The sequence below is a fragment of the Psammomys obesus genome, unplaced genomic scaffold (assembly GCF_907164565.1).
Source record: "Psammomys obesus unplaced genomic scaffold, mPsaObe1.curated_primary_1811, whole genome shotgun sequence".
NCBI classification, from domain to species: Eukaryota; Metazoa; Chordata; class Mammalia; order Rodentia; family Muridae; genus Psammomys; species Psammomys obesus.
In genome coordinates, this window is record NW_026585504.1 from 66,800,402 (window position 1) to 66,826,110 (window position 25,709).

The 25,709-nt window shown below is 41.9% G+C and overlaps 1 protein-coding gene across 1 annotated transcript in view; it reads right to left on the bottom strand.

Annotated features, from left to right (window-relative positions):
* Positions 1-21,386, bottom strand: part of Mcm6 (minichromosome maintenance complex component 6) — a 29,938-nt gene extending 8,552 nt beyond the window's left edge. The window contains exons 1-11 of the mRNA XM_055602250.1: positions 21,151-21,386; positions 16,378-16,524; positions 14,375-14,485; positions 12,059-12,308; positions 8,544-8,709; positions 8,170-8,315; positions 7,613-7,763; positions 6,156-6,297; positions 2,780-2,921; positions 2,032-2,139; positions 614-769 (exon numbers count right to left, since the gene is read on the bottom strand). Of these exons, the coding sequence (XP_055458225.1) occupies positions 614-769; positions 2,032-2,139; positions 2,780-2,921; positions 6,156-6,297; positions 7,613-7,763; positions 8,170-8,315; positions 8,544-8,709; positions 12,059-12,308; positions 14,375-14,485; positions 16,378-16,524; positions 21,151-21,257 (1,626 nt within the window). The 5' untranslated portion in view covers positions 21,258-21,386. The remainder of the gene's footprint in view (positions 1-613; positions 770-2,031; positions 2,140-2,779; positions 2,922-6,155; positions 6,298-7,612; positions 7,764-8,169; positions 8,316-8,543; positions 8,710-12,058; positions 12,309-14,374; positions 14,486-16,377; positions 16,525-21,150) is intronic.
* Positions 21,387-25,709: the final 4,323 nt, after the last annotated feature.

Consider the following 25,709-nt stretch of genomic DNA (forward strand, 5'->3'; position numbering starts at 1 on the left):
AATTTTAAAACTTTCAAAAGAATAGCACAGCAGAACATTTGTAGGGCCCTCACTGCACACTGCTGTTTCCTCGGGTATGTCTAAAGCAATCCTCACAAAAACCTCATCAAGTAGATGCTAACTTTATTTTACATGAGTCCCAGAAAAGTTATCTGTCCAAGGTCTCAGTAGATAGTGGAGACAGGATTGAGCAGCCTAGCTTCAGTGTGTTCTTAGACACTACACTATTATCTGGGAGTTAACTATGTTCATGTACTTGTGAAGGGGAAGAGGAGAAATCTAAGCCCAAGTTCCCCAAACATTCAAAAGCGAGGCAGTTTTATTTAGGTAATGTTTCAAGTCAGGTTGAAAGCAAAGTGTTGCACTGTACCTATTAAAATAGAGGAACTCCCCACTCTGGGTTACACAGAGGGTTCAAGGCCAGCATGAGTTACACAAGATCTTGTGGGGTGGTGGGCTGTTTGTGTATTATCACACCCTGAAGATGGTAAGGTTGAGTATTTAAATACAAGGACAAATAGCTCAGGCCAGGAGTAGTACACCTGAGGGGCACAAAAGGTCATAAAACTGAACACAATCGGAAAACATGAACAACAGCAGCTTAAATGGTTACCTCATTGCACTCATCCACCAGGATGAAAAAGAGATCAAAGCGGGACATGATGGGCGCAGACAGATTGATATTCTGCTTCAATGATTTTGACCTGTCGTAGTGTCCACTGACAGGGTTTGCTGCAGCTAAAATGGATGTCCTCGCATTCAGAGTTGCCTGACCATGACAGAAAACCATGAGAATAAAAAACAAACCGCAAGTGGCCAACATAGATACAAGAAAACAAATAAACAAAAAGCCATCTCATGCAATTAACTAAATGGAAGCAAAAGGAGAAGCTTTTTCATCCACTGGGTCATCAAAACCCAAGTATAGTAACAGCACAAAGGCTCTTAAACATGGGGATGAATGCCAGGAATTTACCCTGTAACTCGACAGAGGAGGTACTCAGTTTACTCTATCTTGGTGACACACAAGACTGAAAATGACTCTATGTATGGTTCATGCAGGTGAAGGCCATGGGGCTAATAAACCACAATGGACCTAGTAGGTGCTACTACGGGAAGACTGACAATTAGGAAGTAAAAGGAAGAAAGAGCTGTATGGACTTCCTTGCTTGTGCTTAAGGTATTCCAGAAAGGGATATATACTAAGCACATATCTAGTACCCATATGCTAGGAGTTTTTGTAGGGGAAGATTTCTCTTAAATTTATACTTAAGTATAATTAAACTTAAAATAATACAGTATATTACTTTAAAACTTGACTAACCAAATCTGTTACTTTTTCCAAATTTAAAGATTTCTTTTAAAATTATGTGTGTGCACATCTGTTTCTATTCATAAACGCATGCATGCCTGTAGCAGCCAGCAGAGGAAGCTGGCATCTCTGGAGCTCTAAGCTGCCCACTCTGAGCTTAGGGAACTGAACAGTACATGCTCTTAATTGCCGAGGCATCTGTTTGTCTCCCAAACCTACTACTTTTAATAGGTTAAGATTCTAATATTGGTTATAATATGGTAATTAGTTATTTTCTTTTAAATTATCAGTTGAACTTAGAGTATTCTGTGATACTGGGACCAATAGCTATTTTTGTTGTAAGGTTACTTATCAAAGAATGTAAGCTTTGTTTATATAATCTAACAAATTTTATTGTGAAATACAGCTGGCAAGACGGCTCAGCAGGTTAAAGCTCCTTTTATACAAGCCTGGTGACCTGAATGTAATCTCCAAAAACCATGTAAAGATGGTTTTATAAATTAAAGCTTTATAATTATAAATTTAAAGCTTTAAATTTTTGAGAAATAAAAAGAAAATTATACCAGTACCATTACTTTCTATGACACAAATATATTTGCACTGAATTCTCAGTAAAGCCCATATTTTACAGTTTCTGATCACCATTACACATTGAAACAATATATTTCAACAAGTGGCTATCTTTAACATATTAACCTCACAGTTAAGAGAATACAAACCTTCACTCCGGCTTTAGTAATAGATATGGTCTGCTGCTCCATAGCTTCATGAATAGCAACTTGGTCCCTCATGTCCATCTTATCAAATTCATCAATACAACAGACACCCTGAAACCAAACAGATCTAGTATTAAGGAGCTCCCTTGCAGGGCTGGGGAAATAGCTCAGTGGTAGAGTACTTTGTAGTTTAGCATGTGTAAAGAAATCAGAAAAACTGCCTGTAGATAATTATAAACTCAGATAAAATGATAAACTCACAAAGTTTCCTACCAGAGACCTTTCCAGTACCTATACAAATGGAAGATAGGATATAAACATTCTTAATTCCTGTTTAGGCAAGACTGTCCAATAGAATACAGAGCTAAAAGGAATCTCATGCTCACTTAAACTAAGAGTAACAAACGACACCTAAGAGCAAAACAAATACGCAATGTACTTTTCTCAACATTTAATATATTAGAAGTGACAAGAGCCTTGGGCTGGGTGTAATAGTGCACATCTTTGATCAAAAAAATGTGGAAGGCAGCAGCAGGCAAACCTCTGGAGTTCCAGGCCAGCCACAGAAACAGACTGACTGGTTTAGTCATTCATTTTAGCCTGGGAAATAAGCTTGCTTACCCACAAGGAATTGACCCTTGCCAATTTTATATGTAATAGGTATGTATCCATGACACGCTAATGAATTCAATAAAAACGATAGATCTTTATTGGTAGGGTCCCCGATATCTAAGAGCATACATGTCCTTACGTTATCAGCCAGCATCAACGCTCCAGCCTCAATGACAAATTCGTGAGACTCTTCATCCCTCACTACAGCTGCAGTTAAGCCAGCAGCACTGGAGGCTTTACCGCTGGTGTAGACAGCTCTGGGGCTGAACTCATCCACATGCCTGTTGAAGAACACCACACAAAGATTCAATAACACAGCAATACACCAGTTCCAGAAATAGCAGCTGACAGGAGTTCTATCTCCTTCTTAATCTGATTCAAATTCATTCCTGTCAGATAAATTAAATACCAGACAGAATAAGCTTAAACAAAAAAAAAAAAGCATTTATTTTTACTTTGTGCGTGTGTGAGGAGGTGGTAAATGAAGGTCAAAAGTCAACTCTGTGGTTCCATTCTGCCACCTTTACACAAGTTCCAGGGATTGCACTTTATTTAGCCATCAGGTTTGTGTAGAAAGTAAAGTACTCTCACTCACTAAGTCATTTTTCTAGTTCTCAAAAATAAACACACACACAAAATTAAGGAAGCCGGGCAGTGGTGGCACATGCTTTTAATCCCAGCACTTGGGAGGTTGGGGAAGGTGAATCTCTGAGTTTGGGGCCAGCCTGGTCTACAGAGTGAGTTCCAGGACAGCCAAAGCTATACAGAGACACTGTCTCAAAAAAACAAGAGGAAAGGAAAAAAAAAAAAAAATAGAGCTGGGTCTGGCACATAGCTCTAATCTTGGTACTCAGGAGAGGACTTATGCATAGTAAGACCCTGTCTCAAAACAAATTAAAAGGCGGAGTCTCTGATACTCAGTTGAACAATTTTCATAGAATTAATACTATTCCAACAGGAAGAGTAGAAATAACTAAAATATCCATCAATGCATTATGTAGAAAACAATGTAGCACATGTCTAAAATAGAGTCTCATGCAGCCTGATCACTACAGATGATCAATATTCAATGCACCGCACTAAGTGAAGCAAACTAGACACAGGGAACAAAACAGCAGGGGTAAAGTTATTAGTTACACAAAGTAAAATGGTGCTTGCTATGAGTCATATGAGAGGGGAGTGGAGAACTGTGGCTTAATAGGTATAATGGTTCAGTTCAGGAAAACAAAAACGTTCTGGAGACAGAGTGGTAGTGACTACAAAATGTGACTGTACTTAAGAGTTACTGAACTACACCTAAGAATGGCTAAAACAAAACACATTTTTCTATAAAAGTACAATGTTGTCTATCTCCTGCTCATACATATGTTCCATGAAGGACAATAAATATATTAAACAGAAAATGGGAAATTATGTAAAGCAGCTGCCACACAGAAACCTTCCCAAGGAAAGAAAGCAGTCCTTAGCTCACATTGCTCACATTTTTTTTGGGGAGAAAGGACCTGAGTTCTGAAGCCTCTCATCTCTGGACACAGAAACCATGGCAGGCAATAGAATAATCCAGAAATCATATTTTATGACCTTAAACACCCCTGTCTCCAACAACAAAAAGTTAAAGGGAAGGGGATCAGACAGATTGCTCAGAGGCTAAGAACACCGGCTGCTCTTGCAAAGGACCTGGGTTTGATTTCCAGAAACTACACTGTGGCTCACAACTGTCTGTAACTCCAGTTCTAGGGAATATAGAACCTTCTTCTGGCTTCCATGGGTACTGCATGAACTTGTACACAGGCACATAAACATCAAAAAATAGAAAAATAAATAATTCAATCTCCCCCCCCCCCCAAATAAAACAGCCAAGTGTGATGGACACACGCCTTTAATCCTAGCACTTGGGAGGCAGGGGCAGGCTGAGTTTGAGGCCAGCCTGGACTACACAGTAAGACCCTATCTCAAACACCAATACCACCCACTCCCGCAAATAACAAAAGATAAACAACAACAACAAAAACATCAAAAAAACAAACAAACAAACAAACAAAAAAACTATAAACCACAATTCAAGCACTAAGCATAAAAGTGAAGGCAGAAATAACCTAATGTTCATTGATTAATAAATGCATAGTGAACCAATGCATTTATTAACCAATAACCAATGCACCATGCGTCCAATGCAGCTGGTGATTCCCAATGATTTGAGTATCAGTGCTGTGAACTGATCAACAGATGAATTCCTGAATGTATTATTGTATATTATGAATGGATTCATATTATATGGCACTACTGGGAAGTAGTGGAAAATAGATGAAGGAAGGGGGTGTATTTGTGAATTCAGAAGAAACTGGTCCCTGTGGGGGTACCTGGAAAGGTTCTTATCCATGGTCATTCCTGTTTTCCTCTGCTTCCTGGCTGCTAAGAGGTGAGGAGCTCTATTCCCTCACTCTCCACTATGACTCTGTCTCCTTAAAACCCCAGAAACAGTCAAACCAAGTAATCATGGGCTGAAACTGTGAGGCTGAAACTGCGAGTCAAAGTAAATCCTTCCTCTTAAGTTGCTCCCTGAGGTTATCAGTCACAGTGATGGAAGGCTGACTAACACCATGTGGTGGTGGCATAGTATTTAGCCAGAGAAGGAAACAAAATACTGATGCAAGCTCCAACACGGCTATACCTTCACTGCCTCATGGTAAGGTCAAGTTCTTTCTAACCGCACCTGAGCCAATTAATAAAAGTATGCAGATCGGGACACTAGTACATTGTTCATTCTTTCTATAGTGCAGGAGTGACTATTAACAAGCACAGGGTTTCCCTCTGAGTAACAATAACATTCTAAACTTAGTTCAATGGTGGTCTTATTGCCTACTAATATAGACATCGAGCTGCAAAATTCAATTTCATGGTGCATAAGACATACTGCAATAAAGATGCTAGAAAACACTACATAAAAGATCTAGGAAGGGCCAGCAAGATGACTACATAGGTAAAGGTGCTTGCTGACAAGCCTAATGACATGAGTTCAATCCCCCAAAACCCATATCATAGAAGGAGAAAACTGACTCCTGTATATTGTCTTCTGAGTTGTGCACACATGCACAAGTAGAAAAGGTAATAAAAAGTCTAAGAAAATCATACATATGAAATACAATGCTGTCATAGTAGGTGTCACTCTGCTTGAGACATAGAGAAGGGAAAGGAAGAATTCTTTTTAACATAAATTACTTTCAAATCTAAAATTCAGCTTAGGGATAAGGATAAAGCTCAAGAGGTAACATACACAAGGCCTGGGCTCAATCCTCGGTTTTTCAAAGATAAAACAAAATTCAACCTGTGATATAGTTGGAGGAGCGCTTAATTCTAAAACTTAAACAAGTGTTCTAGATTGGGCACAGTGACACATGCTATGTAAAAACAAAAACAAAACAGCAACTGACACTGACTGCTTCCTCTAGCATAGTTGGCCTAAAGCACTCACACACATTGCTTTTCCCACTGTACTACCACAGGCAGATACTTACTTGAGAAACTGGCTCTTAGCTGTACTTGGATCACCAACAATGCAAACATTTATATCCCCACGAAGAGAGGTCCCTTCCCCTGTTGTCTTAGGAACACCACCAAACAACATCAGTAAGACACCACGTTTTACTTCATCATTGCCTGAAATGAAAAGCTCCAGATGAAAAATTAGTTTTTTCACAGGGATGGTGAGATGGTTCAACAAGGAAAGGTCCTTGCTTCCAGAAGATCAGAGTTTGATCCTGGGAACCCACATAAAGGTAGAAGGAAAGAACTAACTCTACAAAATTGTCCTCTGACATTCAATGTGACCTCTCTGTTGGGGGCTGGTCTGGTGCTATGTATTTTAATGCTAATTACTGTAAAACCCCCCCCCCCCAAATCTGGCCCCTGTCTAGAGGAGCACATTCTCACTTATGCCTGTCCTATGAAAATCTTACCTAAGAAATCACTCCTGTTTGACCAATAAAAAGCTGACACCTGGGCAGGACAAAAGTGGGGTGTTATTTTTTTCCTGTATAGCCTTGGCCATCTTGGACTTGCTTTGTAGACCAGGCTGGCCTCAAACTCTCAGAGATCTGCCTGCCTCTGCCTCCCAGAGTTACTGGGATTACAGGTATGTGCTACCACACCCAATTCAGATCTGAGTTCTTAATTTGAGATCAGCCTGGTCCACAGAGTTTGTGGTCAGCCAAGGCTACATAAAAAAATCCACTCTATAATAAAACTAGCTTATGACCTCTAAAACAAAATGTGTTAAGGATACGGTGAGTTTTAGTCTATAAAGACTTAAGAGAGTATACCTGAATTAACAACTCTTATAGGGACCAGGCTGTACTCAAACTCACATGCATTGGTCTGGGTCAGCCTCCTCTCTAAGGGCAGAGAATACATAGGTGTATATTACTATGCCTAGTATGACTTGAATTTTAACAAATAACTATGTAAACTAAAGGCCTATAGTGCTAAAACCAGGGCATATGAGCACTGTCTCTCTTCCTTGATTTGCTCACCTGTGTTCTTGTGAGCTGCTTTGTGGTGGAGACCTGGTCACTGGATATATCATATGGTAAGGAATCCAAGCTTCCACCTATCCACCAGCACTACAGCAAGTTGTCTGAGGCCCTGCATGAGACCCAGCCGTGGCCTACTGACATATCAACTTTCTTGTGCTGGTATTTTGTCTGCACATATGTCTGTGCATCACATGCAGGCCCGGTGCCCTTGAAGCCAGAAGGCCCTGGATCCTCTAGAACTGAGGTTACAGGTGGTTGTGAGCTACCATGTGGGCGCTATGAATCAAACCCACGTTCTCTGCAAGAGCAGCCAGTAAACCTAACCTCTGAGTCACTTCTTCAGCCCCAACAGCAATCTTTTCATGAACATCCCGGAACCAGCACCATCCATGAAGTGTTTACTACTGATTCCAGGTTGACATTACACACAGAGCTCTTACCGTGTATAGTGGGGAAGAGACTAGTACAAAGATTGTGGTACAGGTTTTTGTCCTGACTCATTTCAAACACCTTCTCCCATTCCTTCACTGTCATTTGGTTCTTAATGCTCTCAGCTGTCTGTTCCTCATCTCTGAGTTCTTTCCCTCCAAACTGAGAAGTGGAAGAAAAACAAAATGAAAAACATTATATAGAGTCAAGATAATGTAAAGGGAAAGAAATTTCACTATAATAAAATTGTGTAGGAGTTCAAAGGGGCGACTTATTGACTATAGTCCCTAAACCAGTAAGGCTGCAGTTAATAAAAATATATCAGAGCTTGTCATTTGTCCAGAGAGGAAAACAAAAGCTATTACTCTTTTATATCACTGAGCTATGATAGAAAGTTCATCACTGACAAGAAGATGAAAATGAGCCTTAGCAAAGGGCTTTATCAAGTTATGCCATCTCAGTAAATTTCACCACTAGGGTTGAGGACGGAGCCTAATTCCTTCCGAGCAGGCACAAGACCCTAATCCCTAGCACAGTAAAGAAGCAAACAAGTAAAAATAAGACTTACCCTGGGGTTGGTTGGTGCAACATAACAGGCAAGGAAAACCAGCCTGTATGACAGATCTCTGACACCAAGGGCCCGGAGCCCTCGAATGCCTTCTGTCTCATATCCGTCAACCCCACTGACTCGGGAGTTAGTCTCTGCACGTGCTCCTGTAAGAGTAAAAGATAGTGTTTCACAGTTCAAATACTAACAGTGCTAACAGGAACTAATATATCAACTAAGCCAGAGCTGAAACAGCACCTTTCATAGAAAAATCAGTTTTTTATTTTTCATACTTCTGTGCTTCACTCTGATTGGTAGCCAAAAGGGTTCAAGGAAGATTTGAGAAGCCAGATATCCTGAGGAGCAGGTGACCATCTGAGCAACAAACTACTGACCTGGTGTGCTAAGTTTAGAGACATCAGGCACAACAATCAGTGTCCCTGTGAAGTCACATCTGTCACCAGCTTGGGCTGACTCCACAGCTTCAGCTCTTAGGATGACCTCTAAACTTCGGGGGATACTTCCCCGCGGAAGTTCTGCTTGAGTTTCTTGAATCCGAACCTACAACCAAGACCAATAGCAAAACATTAAGAGTTGCCTTTACATGCTATACAACTGAAATCAACTGCTACAAATACCCATATATCCCAGCCTCTTTGCACACCTTTTCTTTGTGTGTGTGCAGATAGATGTCAGAGGCCTATCTCAGGTGTCACTCCTTAGGAACCATCCACCTTCTTTCTCTCACAGGCTTGGAAGTCACCAATTTGGCTAGGATGGTTAACCAACCATCTTTAGGGATCTGGCTCTCTCTTCCTTCCCTGCACAGTGTTCCAAGTACATGCCATCACATCTGGCTTTTTTATGTGGGTGCTAGGGATCAAATACAGGTTTTCATGTTTGTTTGACAAATATGTTATCTACTAAACTATCTCCACAGGCCCTGTCCTGTAGACTTTTAACACAGACACAGACACACACACACACACACATTTTGTTTTTCCTAAGACAGGGTTTCTCTGTGCAGCCTTGGTTGTCCTGGACTCACTTTGTAGACCAGGCTGGCCTTGAACTCACAGCGATCCTCCTGCCTCTACCTCCCCAAGTACTGGGATTACAGGCATGTGTTACCAGGCCTGGCAACACATACCAATATTGACCTAAGAAGTTTGAATCAGGGGCTGGAGAGATGTCTCAGTGGTTAGGATTCCCAGCACTCATAGGAAGGGTCATAGCCATCAATAACTGCAGTCCCAGAGGCTTCAATGCTATTTCCTGGCCACTATAGGCACTGCATGCATATGGCGCACATTCACGCAAGCAAAACACCCATATTCATAAAAATAAGCATAAAAAACTTGACGCCCCCAAACTACTGGCTAAGCAGTTCCATCTATGGTGCTGGAAACACGGCTCAGTAGTTAAGATCACTGTCTGCTTTGCACACATGTGTAGGCAAAGCACATAAAATTTTTGTGCCTTAAAACTCCTTTTAGTCAAATAGCTCAACTGGTTATGAGATTAATCTATTGGGGCTGGAGAGATGGTTCAGAGAGGGGTTAAGAATACTGTTCTTTCAGAGGACCAGAATTCAATTCAAGTATCCACATGGAGGCTTGTAACCATCTGTGTCCTGTTAGTTTTTTGTCATCTAAACATAAGCTAGAGCTATCTGGGAAGAGGGTCCCTAAACTAGAAAAACGCTTCTATCATGCTGGCTTGTAGCCAAGCCTGTGGGGCATTTTCTTGATTAAGGGTTGATATGGACAGCCCCAACCACAGTGGGTTGGGCCACTCATGCTAAGTGCTCTTAGGTTATAGAAACAGGTTGACCAAACCTTGAAAACCAATAATCAACATTCCTTGATGGCAGAAGTTCTCAACCTTCCTACTGCTGTGATCTATTAATACAGTTCATCATGTTTTGGTAACCAAAAATTACTTTTGTTGCTATTTCATAACTGTCATTTTGCTATTGTTATTAATTGCAACTCTACCTCAGTTCCTGCCTCCAGGCTCCTGCCTTTTCTTCCCTCTATGAAGGACTACAATTTTAAGTGGAAATAAGTGCTTTCCTCCCCAAGCTGCTTTTGGTCACATTTATCATAGCAAATAGAAGCTACCGAGGACAACCTCTTAGGAACAGAGAGCCTGATACCCTCTGCAGGTCTCTGTGGACACCGCATGCATGTGGTGCTCATACATAGATACAAACACTCATATACATCCCAGCACTCGGGGAGGCAGAGGCAGGTGGATCTCTGTGAGTTCAAGGCCAGCCTGCTCTACAAAGGTTGGCCAAGGCTACACAGAGAAAATCTGTCTAGAAAAAAAACAAAACAACAACAAAAACAAACAACAACAAAAAACTTTAAAAACTTCACTTTTAGTTTGGTGTGTTGATACAGGCCTGTAATACCAACATTTGGTATGTAGAAGCAGGGGTCATCCTTGGCTACACTGAATTCAAGACCTGCCTGGGCTATATGAGAACCTGACTCAACAAAAATCAAACCCAAAAAACCTTACCTTTTACAGTAAAACAATTTTCTGTTTTCAAAATATTTGATCTTTGTCACATCCTCCTTAAACTTCTCAGAGAAATTTAAAGAAAAAAAAAAGCTTCCAACAAACTTTCACACCTCTACACATTAACATTACTTACAACAGCAGATTAAACATTTTTTTTCATTTGTTTTCTGTGTGTGTGTGTGTGTGTATGCGCACATGCATGGATAATTTTTCTCTTCCACAGTCTGGGTCCCCAGGATCAAATTCAGGTCAGGTTTGGTGGCAGACACCTTTATCTGCTAAGCCATCTTGCCCACCTAGTGATCCTTTACTACAGTATCTATAAATGTAAACATAAAAAACTTTCTATCTCAGCAGTGCATGATGGCATATGCCTTTAATTCTACGGTGATCTACAGGAGTTCCAGGACAGCCAGGGATACACAGAAAAATTACTTTGAGCCCCCAGCCCCTCCGAAACTTCACACCAAATTATTTTAATACTGATCTCTAAGGACAACAAGAACAACTACATTAAGGTTAATGAATGTGTCACACAGGAAAGCAAACAAGTGTGAGCACTGAGGAACATGGGGATTTTGTTTGTTTGTTTTTGGATAGGGTCTCATATAGCCCTGCATGGCCTCCAATTACATACCAAAGAATGACCTTGAATTTCTAATCTTTTTGCCTTTACCTCCCAAGTGCCGGGACCGTCACATCCCCTTTATTGTGTGCTGGGATAAAATCCAAGGCAGCACTCTATCTACTGAGGTACATTCCCAGCCTATGGTACATTTCTATCTTCTAGGACAGTCTCTGTTATTCTTGCTAATCTGCTAACACTATGGAGACAACTGTTACAGGATAACTTGCAATGGACAATGAGCCATTAAAGAAAAGATGTAACTTGTTTTCCTATTATGTATCTCTGGTTGTCTTGAATTTTGCTAGGTAGACCATGCTGGCTTCAGAGCTCTACCTACCTCTACCTCCAAGTGCTGGGATTAAAGGTGTGCACCACCAAGCCTAGCCTTTGTCAATTTTAAACCTTGGTTTCAAAGGTCCTCTTGGGAGAGACACTTATTGTACATTCAAGTTGAAATGAGAATTTATAGAACATAGGGTTATAGGAGTCCCTTTGTGAATACCCCAGGGGTATGTGAATATTCAGGTTTTGGTTATTTCTCCATCTTCTGAAACAGCTGTAGTCCTTCCCCCTCACAGAAAGTAGACCATCTTCAGGAATAAAATATGCTAATGATGCAGCAAATAAACTTTGTGAAAAGGGAAGGAAAAAACCCTAATATTTATATAAATTCCTTAAAAACTGACATTTAAATAAGTTATTACCAGCACCAAAATTAGCAATGAATCTGATCTAAACAGAAGTAAATACCTTTTGAAAATCAACAAATCTTGATTTATTAGTATCTAGCAGGAACCTCTTCCTGTTGGCACACACTGGGTTTCGGCAGATATTTGGCTGTGTATATTTGAACTGCTGCTCCACGTCCTTGATCACAGTTTGACAGTCCAAGCACAGGAAAGTTCCACTCACGAGCTCAGGGTGAACTGGGTGAGTGCGCACCACCTGCCCACTGATTCGGGTGAGCAGCCCAATCCTGGATGAGGTGAGCTCACGAATCCTGTGTGAAGACAAGGGTCACATTAATAGACATCCTTACCATCCTTTTCTCCCCTTTAGATTTGGGGATTGAATCTAAGTCCTTATTCACTGAGCTACCACCCTAGCACATTTCTCATCTTCTTAGTGTAGGAAACCTTAGAAAATTTTCTTTTTTAAGTTTTTTTGTCTTAAATTACTTTTTATTATTTATGAGTGTGTCTCTGTGTGGGCATGTGCTTTCAAAGGCCAGAGACAGTGACTCCTCTTGGAACTAGTTACAGGTAGTTGTCAGTCTCCTGATAATAGTGCTAGAAATTAAACTCAGGTCCTCTGGAAATAGCAGCTCACATTCTTAATGCTCAGCCCCCTCTCCAGTCCATAATTTGTTTTTATTAGGAGTGTTTAATGATAAACGTGCTTTAAAAGAACAAATTATTCCACGGAATCTCCTAAGAGAATGGTTTGGTCAACATGCCCATTGGTAAATTATGTAACAGAAATTCACAATAAAACTAAAAATGAGCTGGGGAGTACACCTTCAATCCCCAGGACTCAGGAGGCAGAGATAGTTAGGTATTTGAGTTTGAGGCCAACCTGCTCTATAATAGAGCAAGTTCCAGGACGGCCAGGACTACACAGATAAGTTGTCTAGAAATGCCAGAATAAACAAACAAACGCTGGGACATGCATCTGAAACCAGTGTGTTGTTGAAGGAGTGAACCGGCAAATCTTGTGCTCACTGGCCAGTCAGCCTCGCCAGAGGACCATCTCAGGCTCAGGGAAAAATACTGTTTCAGGACTAGAGAACTCAGGGTTAAGAGTATGTGCTGCTCTTCCAGGATCTGAGTTCAGCTCCTAGCACCCATATTAGGCAGTTCACAATAAAATGAAACTCACCCCAGGGGATCTAGCACCCTTTTCTGGCCACTTCCAGCACTGTACATTATGTGCATTCCATTAATACACAAACACACACATGAATAAAGCCTTTAAATTATTTTCTAATGGTTAAGATGTTTCAAAGTTATGTATTTAAGCTGGGGGGTGGGTGTCATGTTGTACATGCCTTCTTTTAAAAAACCATTTATTTTTATTATGTGCATTGGTATTTTGCCTGCATGTATGTGTTTGTGTGAGGGTATTGGATCCCCTGGTACTGGAGTTACAGATAGTTATGAGCTGCTGTGTGGTGCTGGAAATTGAACCTGGTCCTCTGGAAGAGCAGCCAGTGCTCTTATCCACTGAACCATCTCAGAGGTCCAGGACTCTAATCCCAGTTCTTAGGAAGGCAAAAGCAGCCACTCTCTGTAAAAAGTGATCGTCGTGAGTTCAAGGTCAGTCAGGTCTATATAGAGCGACTCTATATTCATTAAAGTCGTAATCTCTCCCTCTCTCTCAACAGGATTTCACTACATTATCTCTGACGGACCTGGAACGTGCTTTATGAACCAGCTGGCTTTGAACACTCAAGAGATACATCCACACATCTTTGCTTCTTGAGTGCTGAGATTAGGCATGTGCCATTCACTGGCTGAAACATGAATGCATGCAACTATTCTTAGTTCTCAAAATTTTTTCCCCTTGGCAAATCTTGTTTCTCCCTAAAAGGAGCCTTAAGATACAACAATGAGTATATGCTTCACCTGAAACTGCCTATCTCCACGGAAAAGTTTCTCCCAACTAAACTTTCTGGTTAATAGATTTAAACACTTCAAAAATGCCAACCAGAACTCGGTGTGGAAGCCAGCATAAACAACACAGCAAGACCTTACCTATTAAAGACAGATACAAATGAACAAATAAACAAGAGGTGCTTTAACAGTATCAGTGTTTAAGTACTCTTACTACAATCTTATCATGATCAGGTATAAAAATTTCGACAGCAACCAGTCTGTTTTTTTTATGACATAAGTAGAAAACTCAGGACAAAAAGACATCATAGATGAGGACACTGAGACCCAGCAAAGGTAGAGTGATTTGTGCAATATACAGGCATCTGTATGGTTGGGCAATCTCAAGTTTCCTAAATGCCCAGTAAGTGGTATTGATATGATGGATTCTTTCACACCCAGGTTCCTTCCTTACTTGTGTCTAGTAGGTAAGTCTTGGAATGCAACATAAAAATCCTTGGCAAAAGGGATCTCCTTTTGGTCTTTGACAAAGGTCTTCAAGGCTCGACATAGGTAAGGGTAGACTCTGAAAAACAAGTAGGACCAGTGAGGGTTAGTCTTACCTAGCCTGCCTTCTTTCTCATGTTTGTCAACTTTGAGACTACAGTGTTCCATCTGGTCACAATCAAGTTTTAAAACTTAACTGCAAGACAGTTTATTAATCACCTCACATCTTACCACAAACAATCACTAAAGACAAAGAGCTCTATTAAATATATGTTGCTGTGAGTCATTCAGTACTTACCATAGACACTCTTCTGTCCACCATAATTCTATCTGTACCTTGTCAGCATTATTTCAATATTGTTAATTTTCTCTGGATGGTATACAAACTAGTAAAGCCGAAGCCAATTTGGTAAGTCCTAGTATATGTTTTCCTCTGTTGCTTTTACAATAAAATCTGCTTTTTCCTCCAGCCATTTTTTTTGTGTATATGGGTATGTGCACTCATGAACACACTTGTGAAACCAAAGGTCAACATTAGGTGTCTTCCTTTATCTTTTTTTATAAAACACACGATGTCTCACTGAACCTGGACCTCACTGATTAGCTAGATTGGCTAGCCAGAAAGCATCTAGGATATTCCTCTTTCTACTCCCCAGCCTTCGGGTTTTAGGTATTAACTACCATGCCTAGTTTATATGGGTGCTGGGAATCGAACTCTGATCCTAATGCTTGTATAGCAAGAACTTTCAACCATGGGGCTATTTCCCCTAGTTCCCTTTCAACTGTTCTGGTCAGCTATGACTAAAAAATTCAGAGCCCTAGCTTCATATCCAGTATGAAAACAGGACCATGTCTCCTAATCTGTGTCTTTACTTCTTTTATCACTATTTACAAAAATCCATATTTACACAAACATTTATTTAGAAGAAATGCAGATCAATATTTGTGAACAAAGTTGTTTTTCTTTTTCTTCTTTTTTTGGGGGGGGGGGGGGGAGGAGGCGAAGCCTCGGTTTGAAACAGGGTTTCTCTATGTAGCATTGGCCATTCTGGAACTCTGTACCTGACTGGCCTCAAACTCACAGAGATCCACCTTCCTTTGCCTCCTTTAGAGTGCTGGGATTAAAGGTGTGCATCAACACAGACAGGCTCAAAGTTGTTTTGTCATGCATATTTGTCATAGATAGTTAAAAACAAAATGATGTGAAGTTATTTCTACCCCTAAAATGTTCAAGCTATGCTGGATGTAGTGGTACACACCTGTAAGCCCAGTACTTGGGAGGCAGTGACAGTCTGAGGCCAGCCTAGTCTACAAAACAAGTTCAAGGTCAACCAGGGTATATACTGAGACCCTATCTAAAAACAAGACAAAACCAAATGTTACGCGCCTAAACTACTGACATATTTCCAAGGAATTTTATATTGAAATTATATATTAGATCAAGAGTTGGATGCTTTATCTGCAATATTATTTCCAGAACTATATATACACAGGAAGACACCAAACTGCAGTGAGATCCTTATATGAAACTCTGTACCTGCAGACTTAAAAGAGGCTTTTGAAAGCCTGCTTCAACACACCTGCAAAGAGTAGCAACCAAGAAATAGTCAAGTTAAAAGCACACAGATAATTTTATTTTATTCTTCTATGTTTTTAGGACTTAGTATCTAGAATAGGGTTGAGGTGGGTAGGTAAAGGTCAAATAAAATGAGAAAGCAATAGAACTAAATGCCAGACACAAAGTGAGCAGCTTCCTTCTTGCTAAGAACACCTGACACAAGAACACCCAAGCTCCACAAAGGCCCAGGTTAAAGTCAGACCAGCACTAACAGGACCAGCTTGTCCTTTCTCTCCTTGGAAAGAAGTCATTGTGATAGCTGCCCTTCTTCCTTCTAGGGAACACATCCAGGGTGAGAAGCTGGCTTCTCAGGCTTCATGTCTCTTCAAAGAAAAAAATTAATACACTCTTACCTATAGAACTCTTCCTGAATGGTGGTAGAAAGTTGTTGGTTAAATTGTTCCAAGTCTGCGAAACTTACAACCAGCGTGTTTCTCTCAGGACGAATTAGCTCCTCTGCAAACTGCAAGTATTTAATTTCTCCATCACTACCCTGGAACCTGCAGACACATACAAGTCACATTAAACATAATAACTAGGCAGTAAAAAAGGAATCTGGACACTAGGTAACTTAGTACATTGTTTAATGGGCATTGGCTTTAGGATCAGGGAGGCCCACATCCAGTATTTACATGATCTGGGGCAAATTACTTACTTTTCTAAACTTAAAACAACAGATTGAGACATTGCCTGATCTCATAAAATTGCTGAAAAGTAAATGAGAAAATACCTTTAAAATGAATTGTACAATGCTTAGAGTATTTGAAAAATTCAGTCTTTGTACTCTAATCTTAATACTCATTCTTCATTTATGATTTTTCGAGACAGAGTTTCTCTGTATAGCCCAGGCTGACGTGGAGTTCAGATTTATCTGAGCCTGACTCTGAGATTAAAGGTATATACCACCACAGTTCAACAGTTATCTGTTTATGTTTGTGTGTGTACTGTGGTCCACATGTGGAGGTGAAAGAATAACTTTTAGGGACTAGACATGGCTCAGCTGTTAATGAGCACTTGGTGCTCTTCCAGAAGACCTGAGTTCAGATCCTAACACTCCTATCAGGAGGCTCACGACCATGTTAACTCTAGCTCTAGGGATCTGACAACTTTTTCTGGCCTCTACATAAACAAACAAACAAACAAACAAACAAACAAAAAACCCTTGTGGAAGTCAGTTCCCCTCTTCCACCATGTGGGCCCTTGGGACTCAACTTAAAACTGTCAGGTTTGGCAGTACTCACTGAGCCACCAACCCCAGCCCTCACCTCAATTAACTGATTTATCACTTTTCTTTTCTAAAATTTTAGATTTTATGTCTTTGAGTGTTCTACCTTCTTATACATATATGTGCCATGTGTATACTGGGTGCCTGAAGAGGTCAGAAGAAGGAAATGGAGCCTCTGAAACCATGTCACCATGTGAGTGCTAGGAATAGAACCCAAGTCCTCCACAAGCCCAGCCAGTGCTTTCATTTTATGTATTTATTTTAATTTTTATTTTATGTGCAGTAGTGATTTGCCTGCATGTGTGTTTATGTGAGGATGTCAGATTCTGAGGTTATAGACAGTTGTCAGCTACCACATGGGTACTAGGATTTGAACGCCCCCTTTCTCCATTAGGGTTTCTTTGTGTAGCCTTGGCTATCCAAAATTCGGTCTGTTCCAAACAGTTCACCTGCCTCTGCCTCCTAAGTGCTGGGATTAAAGGTGAGTACCACTATTGCCTGCCTGAATGATCGAACATTTTCTAATCAACAGGGTTTTTAACTGTTATATGTAATTACGACCAGAAAGTTAAAAAACAGTTAAAGTCCAAATATTAAATTTCCACTAGTCAAAATTTAATAAGCAGAATAAAGAGGGTGGGTATGTAGTTCATTGCTATAGTGCTTGCCTAGCATGCTAATTTCCAATTCCACCCAAAACCCAAAAACAAAACAAAACAAACAAACAAAACAACACTCCACATAGAAATGAAGTAAAAAAATTTTTGGCAAAATTAGCTCATCTTCTAACTATAGCATTCTCAGCTTCTTCTAAAATATTTATTTCAGAAGTACCCAAGTATAAAGCATTACATCTGATATCTAAAGGTACAGAAAGGGCAGTGTTGTTCCTATCCTAGGGCTGGCATTCTTAGGAGACAGGACACATAAACAATAAATAACGTTTCTATTGATAAGTGCCAGAAATATAAGTCAGCTTTGCTTACAGGAACAGCTATAACAAAGATTCATGTATGTAGAAGGTGGCACTGGAATTCTTCCTTGAAAGTCATTAAAAAGTTAAATTTATGAAAAACAAGTGGCTGGGCTTAGTGTTGCAGGCCTGTAATCCTAGTTACCAGGGAGTCTAAAGGCAGAAAGCTGGAAGTTCAAGGACCTTCTCTAAAAATGAAAAAGTAAAAAAAGAGCCAGGTACAGTGGCACACGCCTGTAATCTCAGCATTTGAGAAGGCAGAGGCAGGCAGATCTCTGTTTGAGGCCAGCTGGGTCTATAAGTGAGTCCAAGACAGCAAGGCTACACAGAAAAACCCGGTCTTGAAAAACAAAAAAACAAAACAAACAAAGAAGGGCCCAGGGAGCAGGGTGTACTCCTTTAATCCCAGCACACAGAATGACTTCTGTGAAGTCCGGACAGCCATGGCAACACAGTAAGACTGTCAAATAAACAAAGGGGTGAATGCTGGGAATACAGCTCAGTAGAAGAATACTTGTCTAGCATGTACTAAGGCCCTAGGTTCCTTCCACACACATTAAGGAAACAAGGAAGCAACAAATGCAAGCCAGATGGTGAACGGCCTATGGTGACTGATGTGGTTTTGGAGAATGAGACTGTACTAGAAAATGTTGACACAGCTGGGTGCTGGCGGTGCACATCTTCAGCCCCAGTGCTCAGGAGGTAAAGGCAAGCGAATCTCTGAGTTCAAGGGCTACAAAGGGAAACCCAGTCTCAATAATAATGATAATAATAATAAAAATAAAATAAAGAAGAAAATTTAGCCTTTGTTCTGTAAGCAAAAGCAAAGCTGCTTCTGTGAAATGAAGCTGACTTTTTTTAGGTGGGGAGGGGGCACGGTGAGATAGTGTCTGTCTGTGTAACATTCCTGGCTGTCCTGGAACCTACTACATAGGCCAGCTGGCCTCAAACTCACAGACATCTGTCTGCCTCTGCCTCCCAAGTGCTGGGATTAAAGTCCTGCCACACTACAACCAGTGGGAATTGATTTTTTTAATTAATTAATTTATTTTGTACACAATATCTGCATATATGCCTTCACATCAGAAGAGGGCACCAGATCTCATTATAGATGGCTGTGAGCCACCATGTGGTTGCTGGGAATTGAACTCAGGATCTCTGGGAGAGCAGCCAGTGCTGTTAACCTCTGAGCCATCTCTCCAGCCCCGGGAGTTGATTTTTTTTTTTTTAACAAGGAAGTCTTGTTTATGCTTAGCTCCAGCACTTAAGCACCAAGTAAAGGCACTTTTATTATCTGCTGAAATGAATCCTTCCAAAAGACCTTTGTGAAGTGGTAGGGTGGCTAGAGACTGCCACAGCTAACATGGGAACTCATCTGGAAAAGAGCAGGCCTTCTGCGATCATAGTGGCTAGAGACTGCCACAGCTAACAGGGGAACTCATCTGGAAAAGAGCAGGCCTTCTGCGATCATAGTGGCTAGAGACTGCCACAGCTAACAGGGGACGCACTGGAAAAGAGCAGGCCTTCTGTGATCATAGGAAGACACAGCTATTGCCCATTTCCTTGGAAGGGTTACAGCAGTGGTTCCCAACCTTCCCAGCTGAGACCCTTTAATTAGTTCCTCATGCTGTGGTGACCCCAACCATAAAACTATTTCAGTGCTATTTCATGACTGCAATTTGGCTACTGTTATGAACTGTGATGTAAACATGATAGCACCCAGGGGGTCATGACCCACAGGTTGAGAACTGCTGGTTTACAGACTTTCAAAAGGAGTCGTGAGTTGGGTTGTGAAAGATGAACAGTTGTACTAACTGCCAAGAACACTGCCAAAAGTAGGAAAATAGAATCCCACCCCTTTTGCTTTTTCAACACAGGGTTTCTCTGTGCAGCTCAAGCTGCCCTGGAACTTGCTCTGTAGCCCACTGGACTCGACCTCCCGAGCACTGGATTAAAGGTGTGTGGTTCCACTGCCACGCTTACATTTTTAAGTATAGCACAATTTCGTAAGGTAGTAGTAGTAGTATCTAAACAGCCAAAAGATGAGGAGATAAGCAATATGTAGGTATAGACATGCCATGTAATTTTACTCTGCCTTAAAAAGAAGACTGCCTACAATAAGCTGCACTGTCTAGCAAAATTAGGCACACACACTTGTGGCAGTTGTCAGGAGGCTAGGAAAGGGTTTAACTGTTTAATAGGTAGAGTTGAGTTTCCAACAGGGACCATAGGGGTGTTTGTACAAGTTGAATACACTTCAAGATGCTACTTTTTGCACACTCCCAAAAGATCAAAACAGGAAGTTTTGGTTACACACTGACATAATCTTAAAACGTAAAAAAAAATTACAAGCCAAGTCAAGGTGCGAGTAAGGAGCACTCTAGCGTGCTGCTAGGTGACATAGGCCGAGGGGTGGGAGCTGTGAGGGCAGAACCCTAAAGGGTGGCAGGAAAGGGAGACGGGGGCAGATGTCAGACAGGCGCAGAACTCGGCCCACGGGCCAGTTATCCAGTCACGGGTTCCTGCTGGAGCAACTCGGGGGGCCCAAGCTTGCAGCACTGCGAGCTCCGCGAGCTCCCGGTGCCGGGGCAGTGCTCACGGCCCCCCAGGAGGTAACGGGTTCCCCTCAAACCCTGGCCTCACCAGGCTGGGTTTCACTGCCATCCTCGCATTAACCCGGTCCGGCGACGCACGTCTGCTTAGCTAAGTGGAGGCAGGAGGATCACAAGTTCAAAATCATCTTTGGCTACCCAGCGAGGTGGAGGAGACCCTGTCTCAGGAGAGCAAGGATAGAGACGCAAAGCATGGCGCCAGGGAGCACTGCGGGGAAAGGGCTTGCCCAGGCCGAGGAGCCAGACCTGGCCCAGCCCCACGCCTCCCCGAGCACGCTCGACCCTCCCGGCCCGCCCGCCCCGGGCGGCCACTCACTCTTCCAGGAAGTCTAGGAACAGCTTCTGGCATTTCTCCGCTACCTCGTCGCGCACCTCCGGGTGCTGGCTTCCGGCGCCGGGATCCGCGGCCGCTGCGAGGTCCATGGCGGCGCTGAGAGGACGAACCGCCGAGGAAAGACCACCGCTGAGGAGACGCCGCGGCTGAGGCGGGCCCAGGCAGCCGCAGCTTCCACGCGTTGCTCCTTCCGCACTGCCGCTTCGCGCGCGCCTCCACCCCGCCCCTCGTTCTCACCCCAGCCAATCACGAAGCAGAAGCTGGGCTACTTCGCGCCAAACCTGTCCAATCAATGGCGGCTCCTTCCAGAGCCCCGCCCATCACACGCGAATTTCGCGCCAAACGCGGACGCCAAGAGGCTTTTGCGCTTGCGCAATGTAAGTGCACCTCCCTCCCCAAGTTATTTTGGCTTCCGGCGCTAAAAGGTTGTTTGGATCTACGTAATCATGGATTTCTCACTTTTCCCCCTTTTTTTCCTTTCTTCTTTCTTTCTTTTTTCCTCTGTCTGTCTCTCCCTTTCCTCTCCCTCTTTTCCAGACTGTATGTAATCAACGTGAGAAAGTAGCTTCAGACGTAAAAAACACCCCAAAACGAATAATATGCTTACAGCTTTTTTCCGGTTTTTATGTTTTCAGATCGTTTCCCTGTGGGGAGGTAAGAATGAGGCCACAGGAAAGGGAACAGTCACTCGGTTGGACCAACTCTGAGCGGTCAGGTTGAAGGAAGCAGGCTGTAAGCAAACCACAGGGGAGGCCCCTAACGTCAGGGCGAGGACTGCAGCGGTGGCCTCAGCACGCCAGGCAGCGGCCTGGGAGCTCCGGCGGCTCGACGCCTTCTGCTGACGGGGGTGGCGTGGTTTGCAGATCGCGCTGAAACATTTGACATTACTGGTTCTTACTGAGACTGCCTCACGGAGCCTAGGTCGGCCTTGGACTCTGGGTTCATGCGGTTCTGGGACTGAACCCAGAGCTTCCTCAGTGCTAAACAAGGGCTGCCTTACTATTAAATGAGCCACATCGACAGTCATTCCTGGGCTTTGATACCTAGGTGCTGATAATTTGAAGCTATGTTTCACCAATACTTTTTTTCTAGGCATCCAGGACACAGTTAGACCTGGACAAAAATAAATAAATAAAGAGCAACCAATCACTTTTTTGAGACTTACAGAATGTTAAAAATTAATGCTAGGCAGGGTAGATAAAATTAATATTTTAATACTATTACGGTATATACTATAGGGATCTGCAATTTAAAGTATTATCCAGTGAAAGATGTTAAAGACTTGAAGCCTTGAATCCCCCAGTCCTTCACCAATTCCAAATGTAGACTTTACTGTGTGAGTATATTGGAGTTTTCTAAAGGAAAAAAAAAACTGATAAATAGAAACACACACACACACACACACACACACACACACACACACACACACAATTTATTAAGAGTAGCAGACTGTGGTCTGGCTAGTTCAAAAGTGGCTGTCTTTCAATAAAAGGCCAAGAATTGGAGAGTTGTTCAGTCCACTGGTGATGTCTCAGCTGGTCTTCATTATATGTTGGAATCCTGAAGAAACATGTTCTAATACCATTAAGTAATACCTCAGCAGCAGCATAGGTGAACTTGCCAGCGAGAGTGAGGACAAGGAGTCAAAAACAAAAGGCTTCCATCTGTGTTGTATGTAAGCTGTCACCAGAAGGTGTGGCCCAGATTTAGGGTGGGCCTTCTTATTCAAGTTTTTGAGACAGGGGTTTCTCTGAGTAGCTCTAGCTGTTCTGGAACCATCCACCTGTCTCTGCCTCCTAAGTGCTGCGGTTAATGGTTTTTGCCACCATTGCTTTGCGTTTAGGGTGGGTCTTCTGACTACAAATGATCTATCTTTAGGGTGAGTCTTCTCACCTCACAGGATCCAATTAAGAAAATCCTTCAGTGGTCAAGGTGGCTCATGCCTATAGTCCCAGCACTCAGGGAGGCAGAGGCAGGCAGATCCCTGTGAGTTCAAGGCCAGCCTACTCTACAAAGTGAGTCCAGGACAGCCAAGACTACACAGAGAAGTCCTGTGTGCAAAAAGGAAGAAAGGAAGGAAGAAAGGAAGAAGGGAAGAAAGAAAGGAAACCCTTCATAGGTGTGCCCAGAAGCTTGGGTTTTAGTTGGTTCTAGTAGTCGTCAAGTTGTTTAAAATTAGAAATAACAACAGAAACCAATAAAGTAAAAAAGAACAATGGAGGTTCTAGGAAGAGCTCAAGAAAGGAAAGTAGATCGCAAATCCTACAAAAAGGAAGGCAGTTAAAATTAGGAGGGTCTTTACTTTGGGAGGGGGAGGGAAGGCAAGGCAGAGGAAGAAGGAGGAGGGATAAAAAGCACTAAGGATGACTGAAAATTTATGACGTGTATACATATTAAAATATTTTTTGTCTTTTTGAGACAGGGTTTCTCTGTGTGGCCTTGGCTGACCTGGAACTTCCTCAGTAGACCTGGCTGGCCTTGAACTCACAACCTCTACCTTCCCAGTGCTAGGCTTAAAGGCATGTGCTACATAAAAATTCTAATCCTAGGCATGAAAATATTATCTTTGAGTTGTTGGTCAAGGGAATCCAAAAGACTCCTCCCAAAATATTGTCCTTGGTTGCCTCCCAGACCTTGAAAGTAAAACCCTATTGCTAAGGACACTACATACACACTTTGGACACAGGACTTGAAAAAACTAAGCTAGAATTGACCTGGAAGTCTCATGGGATCCAAAAGATGCTGTGCAAACTGCCAAGAGAGAAAAACAATTAACAACCCTACCCATCTGTACTTAGAATACAGCTAGGAACTACGCTGGCTCACAAGTGGTGCTAGCAGGTTCTCTTCTAAGATCCACGCCTCGCTAGTCAGAGGTCATTCTCTAGGTTTCCAGGACCAGGCATGATTTCCGTCTTGTTGAACTGGACTTAATGTCCAATTTACAGCTGTTACTGATAAGCTCTGACTGTCACTATTGCACTTATAGGGGTATCTTCCTGTGCTGGTCATGATTGTGATCCAAAAGCACACAGCAGCATAGGAATACTGGCTGCTTCCCTCCCTTGTCAGCTTGCATAGCACCTTCTGGTTCTATGAAAGCTAGTCTCCAGGTAGGCAGCTTTCATGTCAGATCCAGCTCAGATCCTTCAAGTATTTGTCTCAACTGTCTTTAGCAATAGGGAGGGCCTTATTGCCAACCTCTGGGCGGCCACAAAGGGAAACAGTGATAGCCTGTATTGTTTTGAGAGTCTCTTGCACTCAACCAAAAGCTCCAAAGGCAGTTTTCTCATGCCTGGTACTGGGGTTTGTTTATATAGTCTCTGGCTCTTGGGGAGACCACTGTCAGCCTAGTAGCATGATGTCATTTAAACTACGTATGTGCATGCATACTGATGCATTTACATAGACTTTATATAATTTTAGGTAAATAATAAATAGTAATATTCCTAGGACTTTCCCAAACATTCTTAGTGTTTATTTCCATCTTGTTTTCCTATTTCTCTATGTTCTCTCTCATTTGTGTGACTATATAACTTGGATTAACTTCAGAGACCACAAGAGTTAAAACAAAAACAAAAACAAAAGTATCATGGGTAAGGGGGAATGCTAGAGAGGTGAATAGCAGGGTAACAGTGATATCATTACTTTTTTTAATCTTTGGACATATACCTAGGAGTGGTATAGCTGGATCTTGAGGTAGCACTATTCCTAATTGTCTGAGAAAGCACCAAATTGATTTCCAAATGGTTGTACAAGTTTACATTCCCACCAGCAGTGGAGGAGGGTTCCCCTTTCTCCACAACCTCTCCAGCATGTGATGTCACTTGAGTTTTTTATCTTAGCCATTCTGATGGGTGTAAGGTGGTTTTGATTTGCATTTCCCTAATGACTAAGGACGATGAGCATTTCTTTAAGTGTTTCTCTGCCATTCGATATTTCTCTATTGAGAACTCTGTTTAGCTCTGTACCCAATTTTCTAATTGGATTACTTGATTTGTTGCTTTTTAACTTCTTGAGTTCTTTATATATTCTGGATATTAGCCCTTCAAAAGATGCTCAAGCATACAAGGATATCTGGTCAACCATGTTCATAGCAGCTTTATTCGGAATAGAATCTGGAAACAACCCAGAAGTCCCTCAACTGAGAAATGGATACAGAAATTGTGGTACATTTACACAATGGAATACTCAGCAATTAAAAACAAGGAAATCACAAAATTTACAGGCAAATGGTTCAAACTAGAATATATCATCCTGAGTGAGGTATCCCAGAAACAGAAAGACACACATGGTATATATTCACTTACAAGTGGATATTAGACATACAATATGGGAAAATCATACTAAAATCTGTACACCTAAAAAGCTAAGAAAGAAGGAGGACCCTGGGTAAGATGCTCAATCTTCATTCAAAAAGGCAAATGGGATAAGACATCTGAAGAAGGTGAAAATAAGGAACAATACAAGAGCCTACCACAGATGGCTGTGAAAGACTCTACCTGGCAGGGTATTAAAGCAGATGCTGAGACTCATAGCCA